Below are 17,433 nucleotides of genomic sequence, written 5' to 3'. Positions count from 1 at the left end.
CCACCAGCAGATTGGGCTTCCTTTATTAGTCATCTCTCTCAAGGTGTATTATGGCAGGTTTTGTTGTGGTTTTAGAATAACTAGGACTCAGCTGCATGCTAGTCCCCACCCATCCACGTTTCACTGGAGATGGGAGAAGTGCAGACTGGCTATTACTGTGCAGGTCCTCCGAAGTCCTTTAACAACTACCAGGTTAAAGGATAAACTGATATTTCTAAAGGAAAATTAGAGAGGACTGGACACAGGTGATAGAAAGAGCTGTGAATTGTGCTCTTCCCTCACATCTCTCCTTTAACACTGCACGAGGCCAGGTGGTTTACATACCCATGGAAAACGTTAAGAACTTTCTCTGAATGCATAGATGCCAGTGGAGGCTAGGGATTTAATTGTTCACTTAGGGGCTGCTTGTTAAAAGTGGAACACATGCCAAAGCCTTATGTCCACAACTACACACCTGGCTCACAAGGACATCTCTTCTATGTCCACCCCCTGCATGGTTAACCTTTACATAATACAGGCCCCAAGCAGCAATCTACACTGTACAATAAGAAATAGGAAGTGAGACTTGTGAACAGGAAACAGACTCCAGGAAAAAACACATCTCCTTTTGGAATGAATTTCCCCACTTAAGAATTAGTCTGATCCAGGGATAAAGGCAACCATTGTGTATTGTGATGAGTGACACCTTTAGTTCTAAACTAAAGGGGCTTAGAAAATAAGCTAATTAGCTGGGCCACTGAGACTTTAAGGAGGCTCTTTTCTTCAGAGCCTGCAACTTTGACACACCATTTTAGCTCTTCTAAAACACAGCAAACATCTACGTCACAAGGAAAAAGGTCAATGATCCACCTGCAGTGGTGCTGAAACAATTTGTACAGCAGGAGTGCTGAGAGCCAATGAACCAAACTGTAAACCCTGTATCTCACGGAAACCACTTCAGGCTGGGGGTGCAGCAGCACCCCTACTTCTAGCACCTATTAGGAATGTAAAAAGCACCTGTTAGGGATGTAACCAAAGTTAACTGTTAACCCCGGCAGACCCATAGAGAGTTGGCAGAAGGGACTCCAGCCCCAACCAGAGTGAAGCGGCCCCAGCCCCAGCTATGCCGGCTGAGCCAGTGGGACCCTAGTCCTGGTCAGAACAGGCCCTCAGTCCCAGCTGTGCCAGGCCAGCCAGGGCTGTGCCAGGCCCCTGCCATGCCCCCAGCCCTGCCCGACCCCTGTCCCACCAAGCCCCGGCCTGCCCAACCCCATCCACCAGACCCCTGCGAGCTGGCCCCAGCCATGCTAGACCCCAGCTGTGCACAATGGATCCTACAAGATGGACCTGCAGCCCTGCACCATGCCAAGCACCCCAGCTACCTCAGTTAATGGTCAACCAGTTAAATGAAATAGTAGTTTAACCGGTTAACTTTTTTTTTTTTAACTGATATTTACATCCCTAGCACCTATGTCCACATGTTCTGTAGCTTATGCACTTTTTTTTAGTATCTGTAACAAAAGGACCTTCAAACTAGTCCTAGCGTTCATCTATCCATCCTTTTCCTCTGTCTTCTGTAAATTATTACTATGTGCAGCTTTTGAATAAGGGGAACTGGATTTGAAGTGTGCATCTGGTAGAAGTTACTACCTGGAGCTCTCTGAAGGATGAAGCACACTCATCTCTACAGAGACAGAGGCAAATGGATATGACTGTCAGTACAGAAGGTCAAAGATGGAGAAGGCAGCATTCTTCTTCTATAGCAGTGCCCCACAACACACCAGATTAAGGGGCGATTGATTACAGCCTGTAAGTACCTGCATGGGGAACAAATATTTTGATAATAGGCCCTTCAATCTAGCTCAGAAAGGTATAATGTGATGCAATGACTGGAAGTTAATTAGATAGACAAATTCAAACTGGAAATAAGGTGTAAAAAAAAAAAAATTAACAGCAAGGGTAATTAACCACTGGACAATTTTCCAAGATTCATGGTGCATTCTCCAAGCCTGACAATTTTTATATTGAGATTGAATGCCTTTTTAAAAGATGTGTTCTAGGAATTATTTTACAGAAGTTTTATGACAGTGGTTCCCAAACAGGGTTATGCCATCAGGAGATGGGGTTGCAGTGATCTCTGCAGTGCCGAGGGCACCATTTTGAGCCACACAGGGTAACCTTGCATGCACTACACATGCAAGGTCACGATGCATGAAGGACATCATTTTGCTCTACAAAAGCATCCTCTGCAAGTGTGATCACATGCAGTGTGGAGTACACCACTTTGCTCTTCTAAATTGTGTCCTCCATGCTCTCTGGGGTCCTGGCAGGAAAGATTTCATTAAATTTGGGCCATGCCGGCAAAAGTATGGGAACCCCTGTTCTATGACCTATAGTATCCACGAGGTCAGACTAGAGGATCATAATTAGGGCTTTGTATTAGTTTGAGGTCACGGATTCCATGACTTCCTGTGACCTTAGTGACTTCTGCAGCAGCCAGTGTGGCTGAACCCCCAGGGCTGCCCAAACAGCTGGCCCCAGAGCCCGCTGTTCAGGGGGCCCTGGAGACAGCCACACTGGGCAACTGCTGGAGCGACTCTGCAGCCAGCCACACCAGCTGCTGCTCTGGTGGCCCCAGGGACCACCTGAGCAGCTGTCCCAGGGTGGTGGGAGCAGCCGCAGCTCGACAGCTCCTGGCACTGGTCCCAGGGACCACCCAGCAGCAGGCTCTCCCCTCCGCCAGGGCTTCCCCCAAGATTCAATCATGGGTATTTATGGTGTAAGTCATGGATAGGTCACGGGCCAGGATTTTTTGTGTTTCTTGCTCATGACCTGTTCATGACTTTTACTAAAATACCTGTGATTAAACTGTAGCCTTAATCATAATGGATGCTGCCAGACAGGAAGAAATGTGGGCTTCAGAGAAGGAAATAAATACCTGAGAGGGTGTGAATCAAGACACTGCAAAAATTTCAATCTGAAGTTTTACCCACTGTCTGTTTGGGGGAGGGGAAGTCAAGGCTACTTCAGCATCAGCCAGGGTGGGCAACAGCTCTGTGGAAGCAGGGACACTAGGCACTCCATCTCCACCAGTGCTGCAGTAATTAATCTTAGGCAAGCACTGGCATGAAGGTACTTCCATTTCATGGCTGCAAGCATTCTTCTCCATGCAACGTACCATGAAACACTGACAATACAGAACACTCTCTGGAGAGGCTTAGCCTGGTTCACCTTCATGTCAGGAAGACGTCAGGCTCTGGCAGGGAGCCAGCCATTCACATTGCTTGAAAAAGCCATCTGATTTATTATGGCTCTCGCTCCAAGAGTCTGCTCAACTAAAACACCTTCTATCATGCCCCATCCCTCCCTCCACCTGCTGCAAGTAGCAATCAACAGAACTATGGCAGGCAAACACCATGTAGATTCACAGTCACTCCTCCCTGGGCTCTGTTCTTGTAACCTGCTGGTTCTGGCAAAGGCTCCAAGGCTTTTTCTGCTGGACTCTTTCCCCTTCCCCAGCTGACCTGCTCAGTGCTCATACTGAGCCTTCACTTCCCCAGTGCATTGCGTAAGAAGATCAATCTGCATGTGCCTTGGAGTGGTTCTCTATTATTTCACTGGATAAAGCCAATGTATCCCTGCACCCACTGACTTTCTATGGCAACTGCAGCACACTTACAGCAAGCTGCCTTTCTGACCGTCACTCGTTCCCATTCCGGAGGCCTCACTGAACAATTAGCCCACGCTTCTACCCCAATGCCACTCCTGTCCACATCCGAAAGCTTCACTGGGGTGCTTTGAACATGGGCTAGCTGGCATGGCTGGGGGAAAGGGGTTGGAGCCCAGGTTCTGCTTTCACCCAGGCTGGTGACTCACCCACTTTGCCGTGAGGATCCCGGCTAAACCACTCAAGTGCTGACAATTCTCCAGTGCTTTCCCACATCTGCACTATAACATGGAGCCTCAGCATCAGAAACATGATCACGTGGGCTTGGTCCGACCTGTGGATGGGACCAAACTGTCTGATGGGACCATACTATACAACGACGCTGTAAACTTAGTGCTAATGCACTCCAGCCCCATCCACACAGGAAAGCCAATCCTTGTTCTAGTATGGTTCTGTAGAATTACATTTTGTAACATGACACTCCCAAGGAGTCACTAGAGTACTTACCCCAGTGTCAAAACATTTGGAAGCTTTAAGTTTGAGTTTATGATCAACAGCAGAAAAAAAAATTCTCTATTTATTCTCCACCAGCAGCTTCCAGTGCCAATTAGCTCCCTTTTTTCCAGTTGTAAATAGAGCACTTGTTTTGTTTCTAGCTGCCAGATATCAGCCAAGTATCAGAATTCTAGATGGCTTTTCTCCTCCCCCTTCCCTGCTTTATCAGGCATTAACATCCAATGGCAGTTCTGAAATCAGAGCTCTGCTATCATAGACAATGAGGGAGCAGATACAAGGGGGCTGGAACAATTTCTCCCAAGCAGATTATGCATTTGATTACCTTTTGCCCATTCTAGGATGAGACCTCCCTCATCTACCCTAACAATGAAACCATAATGTTTAAGCAGCTGCTGGCTCTAAGATGACATGATGTGGGCCGTTAATATCACAATTCCAGCTGGGTGGCCGATCTGCATTTTATAAACGGTTGTTCGTTGGCTGCAAAGAATATTCTCCCTCGTCCCTTCCAATTTCATCATCTCAGTGAAGAAAGAGAGCAAGTTCTCTGGACGCAGCCACTGAAAGCAGAGATCAACAGGCTGACGAACAAATTAAACACCATCTCCCCTATGCCCATTATGCTGTCAAGTGCTGGAGAAACTTGGTTCTGGTTAGTAATTAAGCAGGCATGACTCAGGGTAGGTCTACACAGAGGCTATACCAGCATAGCTACAGCAATGCAGCTATGCTGGCATAACCCCACAGTGAAGACACCATCTATAGCAATGAATGGGGTATTTCCCATCAGTGTAGTAACAGCTCTTCCCTAAATGACAGTAGCTCTGTTGAGGGAAGCTCTCTTCCATCAACACAGCTGTATCTACACTGGGCCGTTGGCATAGCTGTGTCAACCAAGTGTGTGTGTGTACTTCCCCTCCTCCCCCGAGTCCCGACTGAGGTAGTTATGTCGGCCTAACGTTTAAGTGAAGGCCAAGCCTCAGAAGAGACACTGGCAGCAAAGAAGAGCTATGACAAAAAGACAGTATTGCAAAGAACCCCTTTCCTGACCCTAACACCCTATGACACTCCAGTATCTCTGCAGCAAATCAAGTGTCTGTGATCCCAGAACCTTCGATGTGTCTGAACACATCCACCCTGTACCTCAACATCACAGGTCAAAAGGAAACAGTGCTGGTTACTATCTAAAATGAGTAGACATTTTCTCAGGCAGACGTTGGCCAATCCACTCAATTAAATTTAAACTGGACAAAGGACTCCCTGCAGGGGATTGGGAGGCATAAAAGGCCTTATTTTCCAGCCTGTAAAATTGCTCAGCCTGCCTTTCAGGCTGTCACCTGCACAGTCCCACAGGCATCCAAGGAATTTCCAACATTTCTCTTCCATTTACATGAGGCTCTTCTGGCACATGCCCTGCAGGTACAACAGGACCCCAGGCAGGCCTTTCTTTACCTTCCTCTCCCTCAGCCACAGCCCCAGGTCAACAGAAAGAAACTACGCAGGATTCTGTAACCCTTCACCAACACTTGCCATCACCTACCCCCAACAAATGGGGGACGAGAACTGGGGCCAATCCAGAGCATACATGAAAGGAACGTCCGTTTGTCCATCCATTTGCTGTTATGAGAAAACTTCCAGAAATGGGCTGCTAGTTTGAGAACAGACTATGTGCTCTTGCAGTGGCCTGCATTGGATATTTGTGGAGAACCAGTGAATGCAAACTTTGGACAAGGCAAGGAGGAGTAACAGTAATTTTAGAGGGATTCTTTCCACATAATCCACCAGTCACTATCAGTGATCACATTGGATTTTGCTCATGACCTAGCAGGTACAATGATGAAATCCCACCCACTAGCAAAAGAATGAGGGAGTGGGAAGTGAACAAGGAAACATGGGAGTGCAGCGTGAGAAAAAAACCCAAAGACCAAAAATTTCACCATGGCAGAATTTTTTCCCCACCAACGTCCCAACTTTCCCCCTGGATCTTCGCTCCCGCACTCCCAATGTTACAGTCTAGAAAGGAACTGAAGGAGGCAGATGCAGATTTGAGCCATCAAAGCTTCAGTAGCTTGCCAGCACTGTGCTCTGAAGACTGCATCCCTGCCTAAGGCAAAAGGTGCTGCTTGGAGAATGAAGGTGGGAGAAGAAAGTCTGCCTTGACTTGATGGGCTTTGGAACCCTCTCTCCTCTCCTTCCCTCCCACAGGTAAAGACAGCAGTTGGAACAAGCAGAGTTCCACCCACATCCTCAGGGTCAGGAGACAAAGCTCTAGTATTCTCCTCACCTCACAAAACCCCTGCATTTGAAGCGTTTCAGAGGGACCCAGTGGATGCCAGCTACTTTAGTACAACCTCCTTGGCCAGCATGGGTGAGGATTCTCACCCTCCCAAGAGGGAGATTATAAATCTGCTTTAGAGATTCTGATCAAGGCATTAAGGGGATGTTTGGGGACAACGTGGATTGCACAGCTTAGCTATCAAGGGTCTCTGGAAAAAGAAAAAAAAAAGATCTTTGTCCATAGCGTGCAGGAAAGCTAACCTAGCACTGTTACATGGCAGGAACGTGTTTATAGGGGATCCTGGAGACTTAGCTCAAATGGATGAGCAGAAATTAAGATATTTTAGTATTACTAAAAATCAGGAGGTACAGACTGACTAGATCAGCCATGTAGGAGGAAAATCTCAGTGCAGAACACCCCCTACAGGCACACATATTTAGGGCATGCTCAGCCCCCCCCCCCCCGAGTTTATTTAACTCCAAACCAAGCAGACTACAAATAATGTGACAGTCTGTCCATGCACCTGAAATTCTGCCCATTCAACATAACTCCTCCATTGCCATCATAATGGCCATGCTATCAAAGCCACACAATAGCAAAACCGTGCAAAGGCCTCATTCACCAAGCCCCATATCTGCACAAGCAAAAAAGCAACGTGCCTACAAATAAGGTGAGAGGCTTACATTGTGCGGCTCACCTGTCACACAGACTTCAAAAACTCTCTCCACCTTTTGTTAGCAGAAGGCCCATTGCTCAAGCCCACCCTCAACCTGCTTGGAAACCACACTTTTCCACAAGCAGGGGCCAGAGAAATCCCAATGCTGGTGATGAAAGTCTGCACCCAGCCAGCCAACTGGGGCGCTGCAGCAGTTAGAAGTGCTACTTCATCACAAACAAGCTCTGGAGCGAATGCCCGGCTCACTGAATTCAGAGGAGTAAACTGCTTACAGCACAGACTGCCTCCTTCCCCTGCTCTATTCAAGCAACCGGGAAGCCAGGGCTATTAGCCAGGAGATCACCCAGCAGACTGCAGGCACTCTTGAAATGAAAAGCCTGGAAATAGCTTCATGTCAGCAGAGTGTGCTATTACAACATGGTAGCCAAGTTAGCTAAAGACTCTTCAGGGGAACAATTTCAGAGTGGGCACTACTATTATTTAGTCAGTGCCACAGGTTTTCGTGACTCATGTGACTGCCACTGCCAATGCTTACGGAGATGGTGTGGTAGGTAACGCTACGCAGCACAGATTGCATTTAGGTTTTGTTTGAGAGCTGGATAGAACTAGAAGATAAAAAGGATGAATTCAAACTGGAGCAGGTACAGAGAAGGGCTACTAGGATGATCCGAGGAATGGAAAACTTGTCTTATGAAAGGAGACTTAAGGAGCTTGGCTTGTTTAGCCTAACTAAAAGAAGGTTGAGGGGAGATATGATTGCTCTCTATAAATATATATCAGAGGGATAAATACAGGAGAGAGAGAGGAATTATTTAAGCTCAGCACCAATGTGGACACAAGAACAAATGGGCATAAACTGGCCACCAGGAAGTTTAGACTTGAAATCAGACGAAGGTTTTTAACCGTCAGAGGAGTGAAGTTTTGGAATAGCCTTCCAAGGGAAGCAGTGGGGGCAAAAGATCTATCTGTCTTTAAGATTCTACTTCATAAGTTTATGGAGGAGATGGTATGATGGGATAATGGGATTTTGGTAAGTAATTGATCTTTAAATATTCAGGGTAAATAGGCCAAATCCCCTGAGATGGGATATTAGATGGATGGGATCTGAGTTACTATAGAAAATTCTTTCCTGGGTATCTGGCTGGTGAATCTTGCCCATATGCTCAGGGTTTAGCTGATCGCCATATTTGGGGTCCGGAAGGAATTTTCCTCCAGGGCAGATTGGAGAGGCCCTGGAGGTTTTTCGCCTTCCTCTGTAGCATGGGGCATGGTTGACTTGAGGGAGGCTTCTCTGCTCCTTGAAGTCTTTGAACCATGATTTAAGGACTTCAATAGCTCAGACATGGGTGAGGTTTTTCATAGGAGTGGGTGGGTGAGATTCTGTGGCCTGCGCTGTGCAGGAGGTCGGACTAGATGATCAGAATGGTCCCTTCTGACCTTAGTATCTATGAATCTCTCTCATCTGCACCCTGAGACCTTAGTGGAGAATTCCCCGGCCAGCCATCACAGCAGCTTTCAGTCTCACCTCTACCATGGGGATAACTGAAGCTCCTTAAAGACACTCAAGAGGACAGGTCCCTGATCAGAGCAGCTTGCAACCTAAACCACCACAAGCCCTTTTCTGTTACCTGTCCGAGGTCCAAGGTCACGTTGACCTGGTTGAACTCCAGCCCGCGAGAGAGGGGAGGACTCTGCCACCAGCGCTCTGTTCCGTCAATGGCGTTGGTTATGGGGTGAGCCTTGTTGCTGTTCATCGATGTGCAAATGTCACAGTACTGCCCCTGCCGGAAGACACAAACAGGAGAGATTAACACAATCCCAGAGCAGCTGGCACATTCCAAGGAGCAGACTTTTTTGGTTCATAAAGAGCCCAGACACCAGGGAGGGAGGATATTCTTGCCAGGTAAAAGGAGAGGCAAAGAACAATCAAGAAGTGGATGCGGCACCTAAGTGGTTTAGCAACCGCACCACCACCCTCTCCCCAAAGACGACTTGTATCCCTTTAAAGATGCACATTCTCTCCACATGTGTTCTCTTTAAACCCACATCAAGCATTTTTAATGGGGATCTCGCCGGACAGGATGCCACGAGTGCCATTACTGCGGGCAATACAATTGTGCTGTTGCGTTGGGACCACCCCCAAACTGAGGGTATATGAAGTACATTTACAACAGGAAATTCTACAGCACTGGAGGAGGGGATTGCTTGGGGTCCAAACCTGAGGGTTTTTTTAAATAAGCAAATGTGTTCCCTTCCCCTTCGGTATGTGTATAATCCTAATAGGGACCAGAAAAATCAAACCCCAAAACAAAACGGGGGCGGAAGAGGGAATTTACAAGTAAAACCCTTTCAGCTATGGCCCTGCTTGAATGTAATAGCCAACAACATCCAATACCTGGCCAGACCAGCCAGCCTTGTGATCTTCTCAGCAGCAACAGGGCCTCTAGCTGTGAGTCACATGGTCTCCCTGGTGCAGCGTGGGTTGCTATGGTACCAATAGACCCCTGGGCACGCAGCCAGGGAGGGGGAGAACCCTGCAATTCATGGGGTGGGCAGGGGCCCAGCTGCTTAAGGCACTTCTCTTCTGTAGAACAGCACGGCGGGTTATACCGAAAAGAGGGATTTGGGCCACGTTGAGGGGGCCTGAAAATAGTCCAGGGAATTGGTGAGTTATTAGCTTAGTCCCTCTGTCCTGTCACTTGAATCACCCTGCTATGAACAGCCCACAAAGGAGTTCACTTATCTGACAGTTCCCCTTTAAAAGGGATGGTTACCTCTGGGCATAGTGCATCAGCCTCATCTGTCCTGGCTCCTTGTAGTTTTAATATGAGGATGTTAAAATAAAAAGAAAACGGTACAGAGTTTAAGCACAGAAGTTTCTGGTCATCAGGGAATAAGGTCCAAATTATCAAGGAATGCAAAGTTTGGTTTAGGATCAGGTGGCATAAGGAATACATAATCTGCAATGTCCCTGATTGGGGGTAAAAGGTTAATGGGTCAAAAGTACAGATACTGAGATATGGGGGTATGTTGTTCATATAATGGCTATGTTCAGGTGTGGTATTACACCAGAAACAGATCTCCAGGAACAACTTCCAGCTTCCTCGCACTTCAAACCCTCTCCCCTTCAGGGCTGCAGTAAAACAGTCATCCCACAGAATAGCCATTGTCTTTTCCACAAACTCGAAGGACTGGATGAGACTCCAAGCCAAAAAGGAAACAGAAAATTCCCAGCATTCTTTCCTGCAGACATGTGGTATGTTATTTGCAGGCAATTGTGCAACACAACTTGTTCCAAACAAGTCCACCTTTTAATTAACTCGGCTAGAGATATGAAAATACCAGACAGTGAAGTACAAAGCCAAGGAATGGAGACAGTCAGAGCTGCCCAGTGGTGCACAGCAAACAGTGTTACAAGACCTTGCTGTAACACAGGGAGTCAGAACAAGGATCTCTTAAACTTTTAAGAAGGGCACAGACAAGCAAAAGAACAGACATTCACTGGGTGAACGAGTAACAGGTGACAAAACTGACCTACTAAAGAACAGATCTGCTAAAAGAAAGCTGTGCAACAGGTTGTGTGAAGAATTAGATTTCTAGTGCCAAGCCCAAAATTCCGAAGTTTGTCACAAAAGTGGGATGTTAAAGAAACTTGGAACAAAATGCAAAATCCTCAAATTCTGGTGTTCTTGAATTTTGTTTCAAGTGTTTCACACAATGACGTGTGAATGACATGCAGACAGACACCACTTCAAGTTTCCATAGGACTGAAAATTAACAAAGACTACTATACTTTATTGATGCTACAGATGTTCCTCTCTCCGTTACTGGTGCTAAGTGCCACTATTAAAGGGGAACAACTCAGTGGCTTACTTGAGCTTGCTATTAAATGGTGTAATTGGGCCCCTGATATTACCATTCCCAAAAGTTCATACCTCATTTGTCTAGAGAGATGACCTGACTCACAAGCAAAATTGATCATTTCTAGCTATTCAGGGAGTCAAACACATTTTAGAGCAGATTACACTTACATTGGAGATTCAGATTAAAAAAAAAAAAAAAAAAGAGCTGAGCTCAGACCTCAGAATCTGAAGATTTTGTTTTAAAAAGAAAAATGCAGGTCTGAGAAGTGTAACCCTGTGACTTGTGGAAACAACAACAGACAGCAGTTTTCTCAGCTCAAGAGTGAAAGGGAGGAAGATGCCTATCAAGGTAAGCAACAAGGTGAAAAAACTATTGAAATGGAGGAAGAAAGACAGAAGTTGTAAGAGGGTTTAAGGAACACAATAGCGCTGCTATCAGAACAAAGAGGAGTGATAAGGAGAGCGACTGAATGGAAGAGGAGCCTTCAAAGAATCACTGGCCTGCTCCTGCTCCTAATGAAGTACATGGGAAATCTCAAGTCTCTTCAGAGCACAGAGACAAGCCCTGAAGCCCTGCTGAGCTTGGCAGCCTTAAGGCAACTGGCTTTGTCCTGGCTTATCTGGCCTTGCCATTCTCAGTGATCCTCACCTCATTTATCAGAAACCCCGAGGGACAAGACCCCAGGGCTTTGGATAAGAAACTGGGGGGGGGGGGCTGGAGAAGCCCTAGGTGACATTTTCAAATGAGACAGCTACACAATTACCTTAACTGTGCGTACAAATCCGGTAACTGCACGCACCAAATTGGCACATGCTTGGCTGTTGTTGCAACAGGTGTCTGGTTTTGTAGGCAGCTATAACCTGTTGCCCAAAATTACAGGGTTTGTTTTCAATTCCAATTAAGTCATTAAAATGTTGGTGTCTTAATAAAAGGAAACATGGGAAAGACATGGGTAGAAATAATACAGTATAGTAGCAGTTGTTCCATTTTAGTCTAACATCCAAACTTCCAGGGACAGGTCTTTGACATTAGCCATCTCCCACTCATAATTTGTATAGCACACAAAGCACAATAGGCACTTTACAGACATAGCAGATAAGACAAAGGAGCCAAGTCTGCTTCCACTGGACAGCAGTGTAAATCAGGAGTAAACCCCACTTAATTCAATGGAGATGCACAGATGTAAAATGGAGAATCAGACTCCCAGGTTCAGACACGCAAGGAGCCTGGTTCACCTCGCACTTATACCAGTATGAGCAGAGAAGCAGCCCCATAAATCCTACCCCGTGAGTTTATAATCTCAAGCGCTGATCCTGCAAACACTTAGGCGAGTAACCATGCAGATGCTTGCGCATGTGTGTAAGAAGGGGGGCCTATGGCTATGTCTACGCTACAGTTTATGTCGGCAAAAACTGTGTGTCGCTCAGGAGAGAGTATTCCACCCCCTTACCGACATAACTTACACAGATAGAAGCGGTCATGTGCACAGAGCTATGTTGGCAGGAGAGCTCCTCCTGCCGACATAGCTTAGCTTACGCCAGTCCTGGAGATGGGGTGTTTTTATGCCCCTAGGACACCTCCCTCCAGTCGGCATACAGCGACAGTCGGCATACAGCGACTTCACCACATGTGCTGCAGCAGCACAGCTGTACCGGATGCAGATGTGCCGCTGCAGCGCTGTACGTATAGACATGGCTTAAATGAAGACGCATGTCAAGTGAAGGCAAAATGGGGGTGAGCGGGGCTACAGATACAGGTTCCTAAATAGACTTGAAGTTGGTGGGATTTGATCAAGTATTTCATTCTCAAAACAAAAGTAAGTGATTCCCAAAATTGCAACTAGTAATGGGCAATCCAATTACCCAGGGAAGGCCAACATCTCTACACCCAAATTGCTCTCTAGGGAGCAAGCTTCTGGAACACTGCAGCTAATTACTTCGGAGGAGGACTCAGAATACAAGCGTAAGGGTAGAACATTTCCCTCACTGCATTTTATTACATGTTTGTGGAGCACTGTCTTGGAACCCAGACAGCCTGTGTCTTCATCTGAAGTTTAATCAGAAAGTCACTTTTTACTGATAAAAGCCTGATGTGGTTCATCTTCTGTCTCATCTTTAGTTGAGTGGGCAAATTCATGGCTCATTAAAGTGAGATCGCTAGCCATGGGTAGAGCTAGTGGAATAGTAGCAAGCACTGTACAAACTTCTCCATGCAGACCTTTCCACTCAGTTCTGACCTGTGCAAAAGCGACCACAGTTTAAAATGCTGGCAGCCATTTGTGAGGCTAGAATGAACTCAGACTTCATATTCCAAACAGGTCTGGATCCTGGTGTTTAAAACTATGCCACAAACTCTGCGAGTTTCAAAGCTAGTATTATTAAACAAAACAGGGTTTAGGAATTCGCTGAAGCAAAAAAAGTTGATTTCCCTCTCCAAAAAATTCTGTTACAGTGTTAAGTAACTAAAACAGTTAGTGGTGGGAGAATTGATTGAACCCATTAGATTGACAAGCTACAATATTTACTAGGCAGCCAATCCAGCAAATGTCTGTCCTCTTAATGACCATACCCCATTGAAACTTCTTGAGTAGCCATCAAAACTGAATCTTGCAGAGCTCCCACCCAAAAACCTTCCTGACAGTGGCTGCACTTTGTGTGAAACAATGTACAAGAGAAAAGGTGAAGGGGTTAGGCGAGTAACTGGTGAAACATGAAACATCCTCATGACAAACATTTGGAGTTCATTACAGTAACACTTCCCCCCCCCCCCCACCTCCCTCACTGCTTTAGTCACTGGGTGGTGTTGAAATCCTTAACAGGGATGAATTGGGAACTCTGACCTTTGCACTAATACCTCTTTTCCCTTCCTTTCAGGTGCTGCTTGTAGTCATGGAAAGGAGCCACCACAAAAAAATTGTTCTAAATCTTTCAGATTGACCGAAGAATATTAGCCTAGGAAGCAGAGCTCAGATCAAAGCACTCCCATATCAAAGCTGCACGAAGGAGAGGGAGGGGGTCACTATATCATGTCAAAGTTTAAGAAACCATGTTTGTTTAACTGGAAATAACTGGTAAGATTTAAGGACACTACAGTGCTAGGGCAAGGCTGTATTTGCAAGGGCATGAGCCACAACTGTAGAGAGCACCACACAAGTCATTAGACTCCAAATGCTTTTATTTAGCTACTATTTAATGCAGTCCATTATAAAATCAGGGTAGTCACACAGAAGCATCAAGAATGGCCACTGACTTCATGTCAAATGCACAGCCCTTAATGTGTAATAAGCCTCCATGTTGCTAACCTTTATTTTTTAGAAGTCTCATTTTACTGGATTTACTTATCAGGTATTTAGATGTTGGTGGCAACTGAACACAGAACAGCACACACTTCTCAGTTATCTTCCTCTCTAAGCATTACATTGACAATAAAAGCGCAGCACTGTAGTTCCAACAATTGCTATGTTCAGGATCCATGGAATCCTTACCCACATCCATCAACTACAGAATATCGCAATATTTGCCCAGTTGTGTTTTATTTTAGACTGTTGCAGTATACAGGCCTGACACACAAGTCTGCTAACAACTGTAAAGCAATAAAATGGAAGGAAGACAGGGTGGGACATTGACATAGAACTCTGCCCTTTAGTAGCCAGAAAATTCCAAGTAGCTAAAGCATTGGAGACTCAGGTTTTTTTAAAAGCAGTTATTTCATTCGGGCCACATTCTCCTATCTGACCCGTTTGAGGACAGCAACGTCACACTAGTGGTTTTACAAACTCTCCCTCTGCTTATTAACAGGCTGAGTAGGGTCCTATTGCTCCAGGTGATATAGCACCATCTCTCTTAAATAACCCAAGAGAAGCTACTGGCAAACAGCACATGGTGTTGCTTAGATTTGTCATTGCTTTTTTCTCATGAGGGTTTCAGATTCTTCTATTTGCTTCCCACTACTTTGGCTGTTCTCATGGGATTACAGTGGATCTGGGATTCATGGAACTAAAGCTCCCATTTTACAAATCCTCTTGCAATTGGTCTCCCTGCCTTCCAAGATGTTCATGGCTGTTAGTCATCCGTGTGTAGCAGCCTGTGAGTATTACAGCATTTTTGCAGTCTGCATTCCAAGGGGATTCCTGGCTACAGGTTCTTATTGTCAGGTTACACTGGGACACATGGGATATAGATAAACTGTTTTTACAAGCTGATGTCAGGTGAATATTACCAATACCTCCCCCCCCCAAAAAAAAAAATCTCAACACAAGCAGTACCTGGCTTACACACCCATATTATTAAATATTAGCATGATTACCAATGTCTGATCTTTTCTTTCACACCAATTCAACAGTGTCCACTTGCCCTGGATTTCATCAGCACAGAAACCGACGCCTTTAAAAATAATGCCATGGGAACCTAACAGGCTGTGTTTAGTTTGTACAATTTCTGGCAACCCTGGAGCATTTCTAGCAACCCTCGAAAAGGAACACGTGTTCCCTTTCCCCTGCAGCCTTTGAAAGAGAAACCACGTTTGGAGAATTCAGAGAAGATGCCTCCAAAAAACTAGCCAAGTGACAAACTTTTTAGAAAAGCAAGGGGGAAGCAAATCACCCCTCACCAGCCCTTCAAAAATGGTCTTCCACAATCAACCCTTTAGTGGAGCTAAAGAAAATGAACACTCTGCAAAAGTGCAACTGCTATTTGCAGGGTGCAAGCACAAAAGTCCACACCTAGGAAAGTACTCATGAAAAGATTGGTTTCAGAGTAGCAGCCGTGTTAGTCTGTATTCACAAAAAGAAAAAAAAGGGGTACTTGTGGCACCTTAGAGACCAAAAAATTTATTTGAGCATAAGCTTTCCTGAGCTACAGCTCACTTCATCGGATGCATGAAGTGAGCTGTAGCTCAGGAAAGCTTATGCTCAAATAAATTTGTTGGTCTCTAAGGTGCCACAAGTACCCCTTTTCTTAAGGAAAAAAGACTGTTGCCCTGCTGATTTCTGAAACACTGAATTGCTCTCCTGGTAGCTAGTGGCCTAAAATGGGCCAGATAACGTGTTGAGGATTTGCCTGGCTCACACCCTTCTTTTCTAAAAGGAACCTCTGAGCTAATTCCACACAGCCAGTGGAGCTGAAATCTACCTTTGCAAACACACGCCGATAGAAGAACAACAAGATCTCGATTTACACCGGGGGGGGGGGATAAAGCGATTCTGAAGTATAAATGCATCACACAATCCCACCAGAGCCAGGCGTATTCCTTGGGAATTTAGTGCCGCTCCGCTCTGCTAAAGCGTAGGACGAAAATTGCCTCGGGGCTGCTTCCAGCCATCCCGTTGGGAGGCGACCCGGGCCATTCAATGCAGCGGCTCAAAAACAAAACAACAGCGTTTCCTAAACCCCCATGCCCCCCCTCCCCCTTCGCTGGGTGGCGAGGAGGGCAAAGGGGAGGAGAGGGCGCCTGGGGCGAAGCAAACACGGCCCTGAACTGGCATTTCCCAACTCGCTTTGTGCGCGCCTGGCCCCATTCACCGGCCGGCGAGCGCCTCCACGCAAGGGGCTACCTGGGGCGGCGGGGCAGGAGGAGGAGCGGCCCCGGGATGCGCGAGGGGGCCCGGGGCAGGTGCCCCCGGGACAAGTGGCGCCGCCGAGCCGGGCTGCCCTACCTGGATGGTCTGGTTGGGGTCCCCGCCTGCCACCGGCCCGCCGACCAGCTTGCAGTAGAGATCCTCCACGGCGCGGGGGCTCCTGCCGCTGCCGCCGCCGGCCGCGCCGCGCTCTTCCCCGCAGGTGGCGGAGGCGGAGATCCGGGTGCTCTCGGCCAGGTTGAAGTAGGGCGGGTGCAAGCTGTGGCCGTTCACGTCCCCGGGCAGGGGGACCCGCGGGCGAGCCGCGCCGGCGGGCAGCGCCGCCGCCAGCAGCAGCAGGAGCTGCAGAGACACCAGGGTCCCTCGGAGCCTGCCCGCAGCCGTCTCCCTCCTCGCCATTTTTCACCGATGCTGCGAGCAGAGGGACGGAGAAGTCGGCGGGGACGAGCCTAGCGCCGCTGCCCGCCGGGGCTCATCGCTGCCGGGGGAGCGGGCTGCACGCCGCCGCCGAGGCTGGGTGTTTGCAGCCGCCTGAGCCAGGCAGGGCTGCCTAGTCAAGTGATGAGACATCAATCCCTGCCCTCCCCGCCCCTCCCCGGGGCCGGCTGCTGCCCCGCCAACGCGCCCGCCGCGGCTTTGCAAACTCCTTCCCTCCCTCCGGGACGAGGTGAGGGGAGTGGCCGCGGGCGTATTCATGCGATTCTGCGGATTGTCTGGGCAGCCCTGGCGCGGCGGGTTAACCCCTTCCTTCCTTCCGCGCCAGAGGAGCAATTCTCTTTGCAGAGAGTCCCCTGAGCCACTAAATGTCCAGGTTGAAAAGATGTCTGCAGAGCAGTGCTCCCGCTCAAGAAACAAAGTTAGTACGGCTTTCAGAGCGG

At 47.4% G+C, this 17,433-nt stretch overlaps 1 protein-coding gene across 2 annotated transcripts in view; it reads right to left on the bottom strand.

The window, feature by feature from the left end:
- Positions 1–17,199, bottom strand: part of LAMA5 (laminin subunit alpha 5) — a 166,182-nt gene extending 148,983 nt beyond the window's left edge. For both annotated transcript variants that reach the window (XM_038369253.2, XM_043496168.1), the window contains exons 1-2: positions 16,634–17,199; positions 8,745–8,897 (exon numbers count right to left, since the gene is read on the bottom strand). In XM_038369253.2, coding sequence (XP_038225181.1) covers positions 8,745–8,897; positions 16,634–16,954 — 474 coding nt within the window. In that variant the 5' untranslated portion in view covers positions 16,955–17,199. The remainder of the gene's footprint in view (positions 1–8,744; positions 8,898–16,633) is intronic.
- Positions 17,200–17,433: the final 234 nt, after the last annotated feature.

The sequence above is a fragment of the Dermochelys coriacea genome, chromosome 13 (genome assembly GCF_009764565.3).
Source record: "Dermochelys coriacea isolate rDerCor1 chromosome 13, rDerCor1.pri.v4, whole genome shotgun sequence".
Lineage (NCBI taxonomy): Eukaryota > Metazoa > Chordata > Testudines > Dermochelyidae > Dermochelys > Dermochelys coriacea.
The sequence above is the reverse complement of the archived record's forward strand: the minus strand, read 5'-3'. Positions and strand labels throughout refer to the sequence as shown.